General features: G+C 42.0%; 1 protein-coding gene across 1 annotated transcript in view; it reads right to left on the bottom strand.

Moving 5' to 3' along the window:
• Positions 1-5,699: 5,699 nt before the first annotated feature.
• The window catches only part of QRFPR (pyroglutamylated RFamide peptide receptor), a 53,377-nt gene continuing 44,964 nt past the window's right edge, over positions 5,700-14,112 (bottom strand). Inside the window, exons 4-6 of the mRNA XM_068975659.1 lie at positions 8,983-9,218; positions 6,784-6,881; positions 5,700-6,040 (exon numbers count right to left, since the gene is read on the bottom strand). Of these exons, the coding sequence (XP_068831760.1) occupies positions 5,700-6,040; positions 6,784-6,881; positions 8,983-9,218 (675 nt within the window). The remainder of the gene's footprint in view (positions 6,041-6,783; positions 6,882-8,982; positions 9,219-14,112) is intronic.

Here is a 14,112-nt window from a genome sequence, read left to right as displayed (position 1 = left end):
GGCTCCCTAGGCATTTGATTCTGTTGAGGAACAGAGACCACTTACAGATCAAAGAGAGGGAGAATCAGGTCACTTATAAGGAGTCACAGGACCTCCCATGAGGGCAGCATGGGCTTCATGCTTCTGCCCAAAGTCATAGCTCCAATTCAGTTTTTATTCCCACATGGCTTTCTCCCTCTCTATCTCTCAGTTTCTTCTTTTCCTTCTTCTGCTACTCCTTTTCTCCCTCCTCTTCTTTGTTTTTCTCTTGCTTCTTGTCATCCCTCCAGGCCCAGGGATGGGAAGAGAGCCTTGCTTTTAGCAGCTGGTACTGCACTAATCCCTCTGTTTCTATGTAGCCCGTTCACTCCTTCGTGAATGGTCCCTTTGTTAATCTCACCTCAAGGTACTTGGTTTGAATGTGCCATCTGTCTCCAAACAGCACTCCAAATGATAAACATATGCTCACTGAGGCTGCCATACAAACATCCTTTAGAAAACACTTTTGCAGAAAGTTTTGCAGAGGCTCTTTTTTTTACTTTTTTTTTTTTTTTTTTTGCAGAGGCTCTTATTAAATATATGGGAAATAAGGAAGAGTAAATTATCTGTTTTTAATCTCAGCAATCTAATTCTTAATTTCCCAATGTTTTATTAATCCAATTGTTCTTTTTCACAGCATGCTTGTTTTTTATTTTATAAAAGCGATATTTTCTTAAATCTTTATGAGAATAGTAATTAATTAAATTTATGTCCAAGTTCTCTTTTGTTACGTTGTATTTATCTGATTATTCTAGAGTTAGTTTTCTACTTATCTTAACCTTATTCTTTTACTTTTCAGTTTTTTTTTAGAATGTTTAACAACCCTTTAAGAATGCAGAAATGTGAACCGACCAAGAGCTCTGTGGAACATGGATGGTAATTGGGTGTGGATTCAGTCATTATGGTTGGCCATTCTAGCATTCCAGAACACTGCAGTTTCTGTCAATATTAACACTAAATGCTGTGGTTCACCTCTAATTTCTCTCAAGAGGAAACCTGTGCATCTGCATGCGTGAGTGTGTGTTTGTGGAGGGAGGAAGTGTCGAGGCTTGTGGGGTAAATAACTTCCTGACTGCAGCCATGAAATTAAAAGATGCTTACTCCTTGGAAGAAAAGTTATGACCAACCTAGATAGCATATTCAAAGGCAGAGACATTACTTTCCCGACTAAGGTCCGTCTAGTCAAGGCTATGGTTTTTCCAGTGGTCATGTATGGATATGAGAGTTGCACTGTGAAGAAGGCTGAGTGCCGAAGAATTGATGCTTTTGAATTGTGGTGTTGGAGAAGACTCTTGAGAGTCCCTCGGACAGCAAGGAGATCCAACCAGTCCATTCTGAAGGAGATCAGCCCTGAGATTTCTTTGGAAGGAATGATGCTAAAGCTGAAACTCCAGTACTTTGGCCACCTCATGCAAAGAGTTGACTCATTGGCAAAGACTCTGATGCTGGGAGGGATTGGGGGCAGGAGGAGAAGGGGACGACCGAGGATGAGATGGCTGGAAGGCATCATGGACTCAAAGGACATGAGTCTGAGTGAACTCCGGGAGTTGGTGATGGACAGGGAGGCCTGGCGTGTTGCGATTCATGGGGTCGCAAAGAGTCGGACACGACTGAGCGACTGAACTGAACTGATACTTTTTCTCAAGCTCTATAGGCCCTTTCCAATGCTTAGTGACTGTTAACCACAGGGTTTTAATCTGTTGCACCTGTCACTTCCAGAGCAGTTCCCTCTTTTTTGTTTATTTTGGCGTCTACTGTTCGCAAGTCTCTTCAGTGTCTAATTTCCACGCTGACACAAGGGGGCAAAGGTGGTCACTTATTTAGGCTCACTTGTTCAGTTCTGTTGTGAGGAGGGAGGAACACTGCAAACACATATCACTGGTGTGTGCAGAGAGTGCTTGAAGTGTATATGCACCACACTGGGCTTGCCCCAGTTCATGGCAGCGTGTACTTTCCCGGTCTACACTGCTCAAGCTCCAGGTTGCTGAAGCCTGCTCTGCAGGGGTGCTGTCCAAATCAGGCCCTGCATTTCATGCACTCCCCAGGTCTAAACTGCTCAGGTTCAGCTTCTCAGGTACTCCACAAAGGCACAGACATGGTTGGGCCTGTGTTTTGTGCCCTACCCAGTTCGGAGCAGCTCAGGCAACCAGGTGTTTGGCAAGTGCACCTTCCCAGGTGGGCTGTGAGTCTTAATCACCACCCCATCCTGGCCACTTGGTTTCCTGGGTGCACCGTGAGAGTGCCGTCTCAGGTGCCATGTGTCTCCTCTGGGGAGCTGATCTAAGGCTGCAACCTTCCTGGCAGATGTCAACCGTCTAGGATTCCAGGAAGATATGGTTAGCAGCTGGGAGCCTGCTCACAGTTTGGTGGAGGATGCCAGTCTCTGGGATCTAAATTGCCCCTTGCATACCAGCTCTGGCTGTTGCTCGCCTGCGTCTCTGCCCGCGGTGGGGGGATGGGCTGGTCTGCAGCCGGCTAGCGCTCCTTTGGTGTTTGTGCAATCCTTTGTTTTTGTGAGTGGACCAGTCTGCACCTTAGGTTAGAGCTTTTTGTGGGAAAGTCCTCTCTCTCTCTCTCTCTTTTTTTTCCCTCTCTCTCTGGCTATCCCACAGTTTGGGTTTCTGTCTCCCATTAGCTCCCTCAGATTGTCCTCAGGGCATTCAGGCCTGGTCCCTACCCTAAGCAATGCAGCCTGTGCCTCCCTGTCCAGCCCCCGCTCTCTGGTGGTGGATGAGAGTGTCTGGGCTACTTCTCCACTGGGAGTTGTGGTTAGGCGCATATTCTGTGGGTTTCTTTCTTTTCTTTTTTTTTTCCCCTCCCAGTTGTGTTGCCTTCTGAGATTCCAAAACTCCCCACAGGCCTGCCAGTGAGAGGGTTTCCTGCTGTTTGGAAACTTCTCCTCCATCAGGACTCCCTCCCCAGGACGGGTCTCCTTCCCTAACTCTTTTGTCTCTCTTTTTGTCATTTATATTTTGTCCTACCTCCTTTTGAAGAGAATGGGCTGACTTCCCGTGTGCCTGGTGTCCTCCACCAGAGTTCAGAAGTTGTTTTGTAGAAGTTTCTCAGCATTCACATGATCTTTTGATGAATTTGTGGGGGAGAAAGTGGTCTCCCCATCCTATTCCTCTGCCATCTTAGGACAAGCTCCAGAATTTTGTTTTTGATGGAGTTCATTTTATCAGTTCTTTCTTTTAGCCTTTCTCCTTTTAGTGCTCTATTTATGAAATTCTGACTTTCCCTAATCTAGGTTGTAAAGATTATCTTTGATATTTTATTCTAGTATTATAGACTTAGCTTCTGTATTTAAGTATATCATGCATTATGATTTAATTTTTATGTGTGATATAAAGATCAAGGTCCTATTTTTGGTACTTGGGTATTCAGTTGGTTTGGAAGCATTTGTTTGAAAGATTGTTGTCTCCCTTTTTAATTATGTTGCCACATTGGTCAATACACAGAGCTCTTTTTGGCACAGTGTTCCAGAGTGAAACAAAAGACTTAAGCATCTGAACGGGGGTACAGATCTTTTCACTGATTTCATAGACATTTTATCCAAAGGCTAGTAAACGGAAGAATAGTTTTCTTTACCCCTCCTTAACCATGGGCTTCCGAAGTGGCTCAGTGGCAAAGAACCACTGAGCAACCAGAATTTGTGTGGCTGCCATTTCTCTCTTACTTACCAGCTCTTACTCTTCATCATGGTGATTAATAATCAACCTTTGGGAACTGGGCTTCCCTGCTGGCCCAGATGGTAAAGAATCTACCTGCCAATACAGGAGACACAGGTTCAATCCCTGGGTCAAGAAGATTCCCCTGGAGATGGGAATGGCAACCCAGTCCAGTATTCTTGCCTAGGAAATCCCATGGACAGAGGAGCCTGGCAGGCCTCAGTCATTGGGGTCCAAAGGAGTTGACATGACTTAGCAATTAAATAACAACAGTCTTGATAATTAAACGGTCAGGAATAGTATTATTTGTTCTTCATTGACATATTCGGAGCATGTGTAACATCAAATTTAGGAAAAGTCATATGGATATTGGCCAAATAGCTATAACCAAAAGTCAGTGAATATGATTTATTTTTGATGGCATAATGATAATCACTGTTTTGCTACAGGGTAACTAGGGAAAACAGGAGAACAGCATACATAAATAACCCATGGTGAGGCCATTTTAACACAACCAAATAATCAGTTTTCCCTCTTGACTATTAATTTTCTTCTGTCATATTAACATTTCCCACGGTATCACACACTGTTTCATCTTTTTTGTGTGTGTTTAACCATGCTCACATTAACATACATATAAAATTAAATGTCTGTATCTTGAAAGATATCAGTGGCCTGTATTCATTGGTTCCCAAACCTGAAAGCTCTACAAGTGCAATACCTTAAGGATTTTTGAGCTTCCCTTCCTTTCTAATACGTGGCTGGAAGAAGAAGTGTTGGAGACAGAAGAAACACTTTGGCCATGAGGTTGTGACTAATGGGCTTTGGGAATCTCAGATAATGAAGGGGAAGCAACAGAGTATGGGGAGCGTGACCACTGGAACCATGGCATTTGAGAGCAAGAGGAAAAGACAAAAAGGAGAGGGGTTGCGTTCAAGGGAGAATTAGGTCAGGAATATAGGTGAGGAACTCTGTTGTTCTTCCTGACCCAGCCCTCTTGGGGGTCAGTTTGGGGCATGATAAAATGTCATGGACTTGCAGCTGATTCTCACCAACTACACCTAAAAGCCCTTAAACATGACAAAAAGTCTTTCATCCCACTAGTGAAAATAAAAGTTTAAAAAATATAAATTTTTGATATAGCTAGATTGGCCTAAATATACTATGCGCTTAGTCACTCAGTTGTGTCCAATTCTTTGTGACCCCATGAGCTGGAGTCCACTAGGCTTCTCTGCCCATGGGATTTTCCTGGCAAGAATACTGGAGTGGCTTGCCTTTTCCTTCTCAAAATATGTTATAGTCAACTTATGAATGAGGATCCCAGGAATATTCTTCTTTTGATGAAAGAAACTAGCTACAAAACAGGGACATGTGAAAAGTTGAATAGGGTTGAGGTCAAGTCTCAGAAAGGAAAAGAGAACAGATATGGGGCGGGGCGGTACCGAGTCATGAAGAACTACAATAATTCTTCAGAACCTGGGTGCTTCAGAATGCAAAATGCATTCCCACTGCGATTTCATTTTGTTCTGGTAGCAACTTCCTGGAGTTGGAGGAACCACCCCAGTTTACGCAAGAAGGAAAGGAGACTTCAAGAGGTTGAGTGGCTGGTCAGTCATTACAACCACGGTGACGGGTGAGAAGCTGAAACCCAGGCATCTGCCTCGAAACCTAAGCTGTCACTCTGCTGTGTCTTCACTGTCTTTGGCTTGATGATTATTGGACAGACTTCATTTGCAACAGACTATCACCAACCTTCAATCGTGCACTAAAAATTATAGTGTTCAATTATTAAACTTAAGAAAAAAAAATACAAGGGTTAAGCTATCTCATCCAACTTAGCAATAGATGGAAAGCCACATTACACTGAATGTGTAAAAAGCAAGTTTTTAACTTTTGCTCAAAATAATTTTCAGATTCAGCCATGAATAGCATGAATTATGAAGACAGTTATAATTAATGCCCACTGCCTAAACCAGAATTCTCAGAAAGTTCAGAATTAAAGAGGGTAAGGTGTCATTTGAGATGTTTCTTCTCTTCAGGTTGTTCACACAACTTGACTTCAATGTTGCCATCACTGAAGGCTTCTCCTTTGGTCTCCTCAACTGGGTTCTCTTTCCGGGAAAACACTGCTTTCTTCTGCATCATTGTAATCCCTGAATTTCCATGCCTTCGTGCTGGGGATAAGGTTTCTTTTACAGTGCAATAACAAACTGCAGATAAAAAATTCTTTTTGAAGTTTTCATTCATAAATGCATAAACAATTGGATTACAGATGGAATTGGAGAATCCAATTATTTGCACTATAGCAAAAATCATCTTGATTGTAACATCATCATATTCCTTCTCAAAGTTGCCTGAAATAAAAAAGTAATGCTTTAGAATGGATATTTGTTTGAATGAACATAAGACAACATTTTTGTTTATCTCCCATCTTTATGAAACAGCTACACTTGTACAACTATGTAAAATTCTCTGTGAAAAATTCTCTAAGACTTTGGGGAGAGCCATCTGATGTCTGAAGGAGACCCACTTTTGTGATGTGTCCTCCTTGCTAGAGAATCTAGGCTTACAAGCCCAGCACATGTTAGAGGGCTTATTGCATTTCAACATGATTTCAAGCTCCACAGAAACTGGAAGATTCAGTCACCCTTCAAATGTCCACTTGTCTTACAGAAACACGAACATCTGAGAACCATGTTAAGGTTCAGATTATCAGAGATGATATATTAAGGGTCTAGCTGAAATCCTAGGTGGTATTAAATTCATGTGGCTCAAGTGAGGGTTCCAAATAGGGAACGCTCACAGGATGTCACACCTCTCCCAGGGTTTAAATGGCTTAGGGAGACCAGACGGCATAGCTTGGGAGATGCATCTCAAACATTTTTCTTTATCTTCTATAATTACTAAAGCTTTGATAATACTCATATATAATTACCCATCACATAATGATCTGGTTATCTTGAAAACTTGAAAGAAACCTAGTAAATGTTTGAGATTTGATTACCCAAGTGAATGGCTAAACATTTCAATGATTCACTGTCCATTCTAGCAGGGAATGAACCAGAACTTCCGTCAAATGAGAAGGACAGTCACTCACTGTATTCGATCATCATGTGAACAATGTGGAAAGGTGCCCAGCACACAGCAAAGAGAGACACCACTGTCACCATCATAACAACAGCTCGCTTCTTCTTCCTGAGTCCGCAAGGATACACTGTATCAGTTAACTTTCCCTTGGCAGATGTGTCAAGTCTAGACCTCTCAGTGATAATTTTCACATGTAAATGAAGCTCGTGCATGCTCAGTCTCTTCAGTTGTGTCTGACTCTTTGTGACCCTAAGGACTGTAGCCCGCCAGGCTCCTCTGTCCATGGGATTCTGCAGGCAAGAATGCTGGAGTGGGTTATCATGCCCTTCTTCAGGGCATCTTCCCAACCTAGGGATCAAACCTCTCTCTCTTGTATCTCCTGCATTGCAGGTGAATTCTCTACCACTGAGCCATGAGGGAAGCCTCTAATGAAGCTCATGACAGGCTAACTGTGAACTGTTTATCATCTTTCCCCATTGTTATTACCCTCATCCCTATATTTCTCATATTACAAATATCCTTAAGATACGTGCTCGTTATGAGCCTAGCAGCATGCTACATGCTTGGCAGATTAATCTTCCTGACAAGCCATTGGACAGATGCAGGAACTGAGGCACAGAGAAGGTTAAGTAACTTGCAAAGTCAGATGGCTTTGCAGATCAGAAAGTTGAGAATTTAAACTATAAAGATTAGTTTGGATTTAAACATAGGCAGTCTAACTTCAGTGCCAAAACTCTTATTCATTTTATATCGAAGAACACTCATGCCTGTGTTAGAAAAATATGGGAAGTCCTCAGGACAGAATTAAAATGTAATCTTCCGTTATATAATTAAGTAATACGATTAACCAGGGATTCAGAGTTTTCTCTATTAGTCACGTAAAGGAGATTAGCGTCTGCAAAAGATCTGCACATTTTCAAATTTTAACGAGTCGCATTCATTATTATCTCAACGTGTTAGCCTTTTCTTCGGAGGAAAAGAGAGACCTAAATCAGCAATAAGTCCCAAGATGCTGAACAGTCTAGCACTCTGTTCATGGAGCCGAAGTACGTCTTTATACAAATTGGGCACTAGAGGTCGCTGCACACTTGAAATGATCAACTTCGTCCACCACTAGACTTTTAAGCTCGTGTCACGCAGTGTAGGTTATAAAAAAAACCAAATGGCCCACAAGTACCATAGCAGTAACTGTGTTTTTAAATTTCTGTTAGTCCATATGATCAGAAAGTAAAGCCCTTAGGTAAATATAAAATATAAAATAATAATTAAAAATAAATACCATACTCTCAATTCCAAAGGACTTTCATAAGTATCATCTCACTCTTGTTAGCATCATTCTTTGGGTGTGTATGTGTGCGTTAGTTGCTCAATCGCGTCGACTCTTTGCGACCCCATGGACTGTAGCCTGCCAGGCTCTTCTGTCCATGAGATTCTCCAGGCAAGAATACTGGAGTGGGTTGCCATTCCCTTCCCTAGGGATCTTCCCAACCCAGGGATTGAACCCAAGTCTCCCGCATTGGAGGCAGATTCTTAACCAACTGAGCCAGCCATCAGGGAAGCCCCAAAATAAAATATAAGATAACAATTTAAAATAAATAACATACTCTGGTTTCCAGAGTATTTTTATACATATCATCTCACATCTTTTAGCATCATTCCTTGTGTAGGAGGAAGTATGGATGGATATTTTGATGCTTTCTGGTTGGAGAAGGAAATGGCAACCCACTCCGGTACTCTTGCCTGGAAACTCTCATGGACGGAGGAGCCTGGTAGGCTACCGTCTATGGGGTCGCACAGAGTCAGACACTACTGAAGCGACTTAGCAGCAGCAGCAGCAGCAGCAGCAGCAGTACATATGAGGAAAGTCGGGGGCTTGGGAGTAAGGAGATTTATCCGCATCAAGTGGCTGGGAAGTAGCAGAAAGAGGAGAGAGTCACAGCAATTTGTATCAACATGCAGATGAAACTATAACAATTAAAAAAATTTCAGGCAACTATCTGTAACAGTGACCTTCCCCTCTGACTTGGGAGCTGGCAATCTTGCTCTTTCTTTCTGTCATATGTAAAATCAAAAGTTCAAAGTCAGCGCATGTGCTCAACATAAATTACCAATGACACTTTGATTACATTACCCCGGCATCTGAAATCTCTGGCCACTGTCTCTAAAACAGGTGAATGTTTTAAACAGGTGAATGTTCCATGCAACACACCTGGCTATTTTTGACATTTCTTTTCCATGAATAGTTCGAAGCACAGAGCCATCTCCAACTCTTTTCTTTATCCAAAGTTCATAGCCAATCTTACTGTACAGGATAAGCATCACCATGAGAGGCAGGAGGAAGAGGATGACAAGGATGAAGGTGGTGTAGATTTTCTGGTGCACAGGGCTGCTCCATTCTTCCAAGCAGCACACGTGTTCTTTCTCATATAAGAAGTCATACTTAATCTTTAAAACAAGTGTAATTCAGTTAGAAGAGCCAGAGGCAACATCAAAGCACACAAAGCAACCAAGACTATTGTTAGGCAGGCTTCTGACAATGTTTACTGTGGGTAGATATTTCAATTGAGATACAATTGTGCTTCTTCTTTTGTTGTGAAGTGTGTTTTCTGGCCTTCACTGCTTAGATTCTTGACAGTTTGATATTTTCATTTCTATTTTAAATGGAATCGAGGTCCATAGCCTGTTCATTAAAAAAAAAATATTTTCCACCTTTTTACATGATAGTCAAGGAAATGGCAACCCACTCCAGTGTTCTTGCCTGGAGAATCCCAGGGACGGAGGAGCCTGGTAGGCTGCTGTCTATGGGGTCACACAGAATCGGACATGACTGACACGACTTAGCAGCAGCAGCAGCATTAAATTTTCAGTTGAGTGAAAGAAAGAACACTAGAATGACCAAAGTATGTATGAAAAAAATAGTTTATTTTAGCATGCCAGCTAGTTATGCTGCATGCGTGCTCCATCATTTAGTCCCAGCCGTCTCTTTGCGACGCCCCCTGGTGGACTGTAGCCCACCAGGATCCTGTGTTTATGGGATTTCTCAGGCAAGAATCTTGGAGTGGGTTGCCATTTCCTTCTCTAAGGGATCTTTCCAACCCAGGGATCAAACCCTGTCTCTTGCATCTCCAGCACTGGCAGGCAGATACTTTACCACTGAGCCACATGGGAAAGCAACCAGCTAGTTTGCTGTTACATGATTTTACTTCCTCAATTGTTGATGAGATCAGTTTTGACAAGGCATCAGACTTCTTCCAGTTGAATAACTACTGACAGTCTGCATTTTGTTTCTGAACTGAAAATCTGTATTTTGCTACTGCTGTTTCAGATTGTAGTGATCATGCTGTTCGCAAAGATTTTAGAGAGGAAACTTGTAGCTTTTAGATTTTGAGATGAATGAGAAATTAGGATTCGAACTATTGCCAATGTACTAATATTCAGACCCAATTATAAGCCTTTGAGGTATGTATTATACAGAAGGCAATTTCTATTTATAAATACTATTTCTAAGAGACTGACTTATGAGTTCAAAAATTAATAAAAACAATTAGAATTTGTTGCTGTTGTTTAGTTGCTCAGTCACATCCAACTCTTTTGCAACCCCATGTACTATGGCCTGCCAGGCTCCTCTGTCCATGGGATTTCCCAGGCAAGAATACTGTACTGGAGTGGGTTGCCATTTCCTTCCTGATCCAGGGATCAAACTCGTGTCTCCTGCATTGGCAAGTGGATTGCTTACAACCAAGCCACCAGGGAAACCGTAGAAAATGCTAATATGAGAAAAACATTTAAAGTACATTCAAAAGTCATACATCTGGATAATAGGAATTAAAGTTAGAGAAGTGATCAAAATTCTTATCATCTGAGTCACTCTGGAACTTTACAGATGAGGAATACTTAAGTCTTAACACATATTTCTGCCTCCATTCCCAGAGTATTATCCCCAGTCTTCAAAGTCAACTGAATGGTGGTGGGGGCAGGGTGGGGGGAGGTGGGAAGCTTTCTGGTATTGTTATCAAAAGTATGACAAGTCAAGTTTTGATCTAGATATTATTTTTCAAATGCAATGAGGAATGAAAGAATTAAACAATAACTGCAAGGTCTGTACTCCCTGGGAAGAGAATATGAAGGTGAAACTTATTCTGACTCATGTAAGCATAGCCCACAGTAGCACAGAGGCTGCCAGCCTCTGAACTATGCACATTCCCCCGGGGACAAGCAGAGACCTTCTGAGGGTGTGCTCAGATGGTTTCATGGGAACCAATTTCAGACCTTCTCTGTCCAAACTCACAATTCTCCAAAAATCTCACTGCCTAAGAGAATGTGTGGGGTGGGGTTGAAGTGTCATGCATTCCAGTTCCTTTTTCATAATCCTCCTTCTTTCAATCTTCACAAGTCCTATCTCTCACCCAACTGCAATCTCACTATGGACCACCAAAATAAGAGGTGGTCCAAACTATGGATGTCAGTGAAGCCCCCTTGATCAAGGCACCATAAATCCAGGACAGGGTTTTGTGCCTTTCCCTGTATTAAATGGATTTCTATTCAGGGGAAACTTGACATTAGAAAAAAAAAAGGTGTTTTGACAGGTGATGAGATGTTGTGAATTCCCATTATCTGCATAGTAAAGGGGAGAAGTGATGATAACTTTAACTTGACCACCCTGTTGCTTCCAGCCCCTGAAAGCTGTCAGATACATCACTCCTGGGAGAGAGCGCAGTACGAGCAAAGAGAACATTAGTGCAAATGCCGACATCACTGGTGCTTCATTTCAGCCGGTGGAGCAATTAAACCGTCTTGCATGCTTGCAGTCTTGCTAATAGAATTTAGGAGTGAGAAGGTGGCCGTGGGAGAGCATATTAATACATTTACTTGACTTGAAAAATGAAATCATACTTGACAGAAAGCAAATCTGATTTGGCTGATCCATCTGACAGAGAGAACTGGTTTTGCCAATTAGATTTAATTAATTTTCTACAAATTAAATGAGTTATATTTTAAAATATACTTAGAGCATATGATAAAATAATTTTATTTTTAAAAATGGACACATCTCCTTGTGTTCTATGAGCCAGAATTAGACTCCCTATGGGAACTGGGTTGGGTTATTTTTAAAGGTATGGGCTTCCTGCTGGACATAAGGGCAGCCTCAGAGAAAGGAGTTGGCCATGTCCAACTGTGTGTGGAAGCTTAAAGAAGGGAGGAGCCATTGGAAGCCCCAGGGATATTATTTGTGAGGAACCCAGGAAATCAAGAATCTGTCATGAGAAACAGTAATATGCAGAATAAAGGGATCAAAGCTCCTCTCCATACCCTAGGATTCTAGGCCTAAAATGGCTCAAACTGGGGAAAGGGAGACATCTCAAATTTATTTGAAAGTATGGACTTGAGGGATTGTGGCACTGGACTGGATATTTTGATAAGGGAACTAACAATATTCAGTGACCAGTTACTGTTCTTGTGACTGAAAGTGACCAGAGGTATTTTATTCTCTGGATGACCACAAGAGTTCCAGGACCCATTCAAGGCTTCATCCATCACATTTTTAGAGGTGGTAAGAGACAGAATAAAACTGCCTTCCGTTGTTACCTGTGCAGTCAAGCTCATTTATATACAGGTTGCATCGAACATCAAAGTGAAAAGTGAAAGTGTCAGTCACTCAGTCGTATCCGACTCTATGCGATCCCATGGACTGTAGCCTGCCAGGCTCCTCTGTTCATGGAATTCTCCAGGCAAGAATACTGGAGTGGGTAGCCATTCCCTTCTCCATGGGATCTTCCCAATACAGGGATCAAACTTGAGTCTCCTGCACTGCAGGCAGATTCTTTACCACCTGAGCCACGAGGGAAGCCCTAAGTCACTTTTTACAATGCACTCTTGCCTGAGGGCTCATTTGATGTCCTTGCCAGGGGAACACTGAGTGTCCAGCAGTTTCTGTTTACCTACACTAATTTAAAAAGGTGCAAAATATAAATAATTTAAAAAATTATCTTAGAGGGCATGTGAGCAACCCCCCTAGTGTCTTTGAAGACCACTGTCTACACTAGCCCTCCCAGGCAGGACACATTCAACTAGGCCCCAGTAAAGAGACAGGTCACCAAAAATGGTGCAGTGTTTTCTTCACTGTGAATCACCGCTGCAGGCTGGGCCCAGCTGACAGAGGTGTGAGGGGAACAGAAAGGTTTATCTTTATTATAAAGATGCACACAGACTGACACCACCTATAGAAAGTTACTAAGAATCAAGGACTTAAGATCATTCTCAGGTCACAAATTAATGGCTTACATGTTCCAGTTCAAATATTTGTCAGTGACTACGAGGCAGTGGAAGTGCTTATGAAGGAGAATCAACCAATAAGTAGATAAATGGTTAACATTAGAAATGCAATTCAAGACTACAGTGAGGTACCATTTCACACCAGTCAGAATGGCTGCGATCCAAAAGTCTACAAGCAATAAATGCTGGAGAGGGTGTGGAGAAAAGGGAACCCTCCTACACTGTTGGTGGGAATGCAAACTAGTGCAGCCACTATGGAGAACAGTGTGGAGATTCCTTAAAAAACTGCAAATAGAACTGCCTTATGACCCAGCAACCCCACTGCTGGGCATACACACCGAAGAAACCAGAATTGAAAGAGACACATGTACCCCAATGTTCATTGCAGCACTGTTTATAATAGCCAGGACATGGAAGCAACCCAGATGTCCATCAGCAGATGAATGGATAAGAAAGCTGTGGTACATATACACAATGGAGTATTTCTCAGCCATTAAAAAGAATACATTTGAATCAGTTCTAACGAGGTGGATGAAACTGGAGCCTATTTTACAGAGTGAAGTAAGCCAGAAAGAAAAACACCAATACAGTATACTAACACATATATATGGAATTTAGAAAGATGGTAACGATAACCCTGTATGCAAGACAGCAAAAGAGACACAGATGTATAGAACAGTCTTTTGGACTCTGTGGGAGAGGGCGAGGGTGGGATGATTTGGGAGAATGGCATTGAAACATGTATAATATCATATATGAAATGAATCGCCAGTCCAGGTTCGATGAATGAACCAGCTTGGGGCTGGTGCAGTGGGACAATCCAGAGGGATGGTACGGGGAGGGAGGTGGGAGGGGGGTTCAGGATGGGGAACACGTGTATACCTGTGGTGGATTCACGTTGATGTATGGCAAAACCAATACAATATTGTAAAGTAATTAACCTCCAATTAAAATAAATAAATTTTTATTTTTTATAAAAAAGAACTTAAAAAAAATAAAAAGAAAAATCTAGAGCGAGCATCAAACTCTTACGATGAAACAAGACACTGAACAACACCAGGAAAGG

This window comes from Capricornis sumatraensis, chromosome 7 (assembly GCF_032405125.1).
Source record: "Capricornis sumatraensis isolate serow.1 chromosome 7, serow.2, whole genome shotgun sequence".
NCBI lineage: Eukaryota > Metazoa > Chordata > Mammalia > Artiodactyla > Bovidae > Capricornis > Capricornis sumatraensis.
Note: the sequence above shows the minus strand (reverse complement) of the source record. Positions and strands in the feature narration are given on the sequence as shown.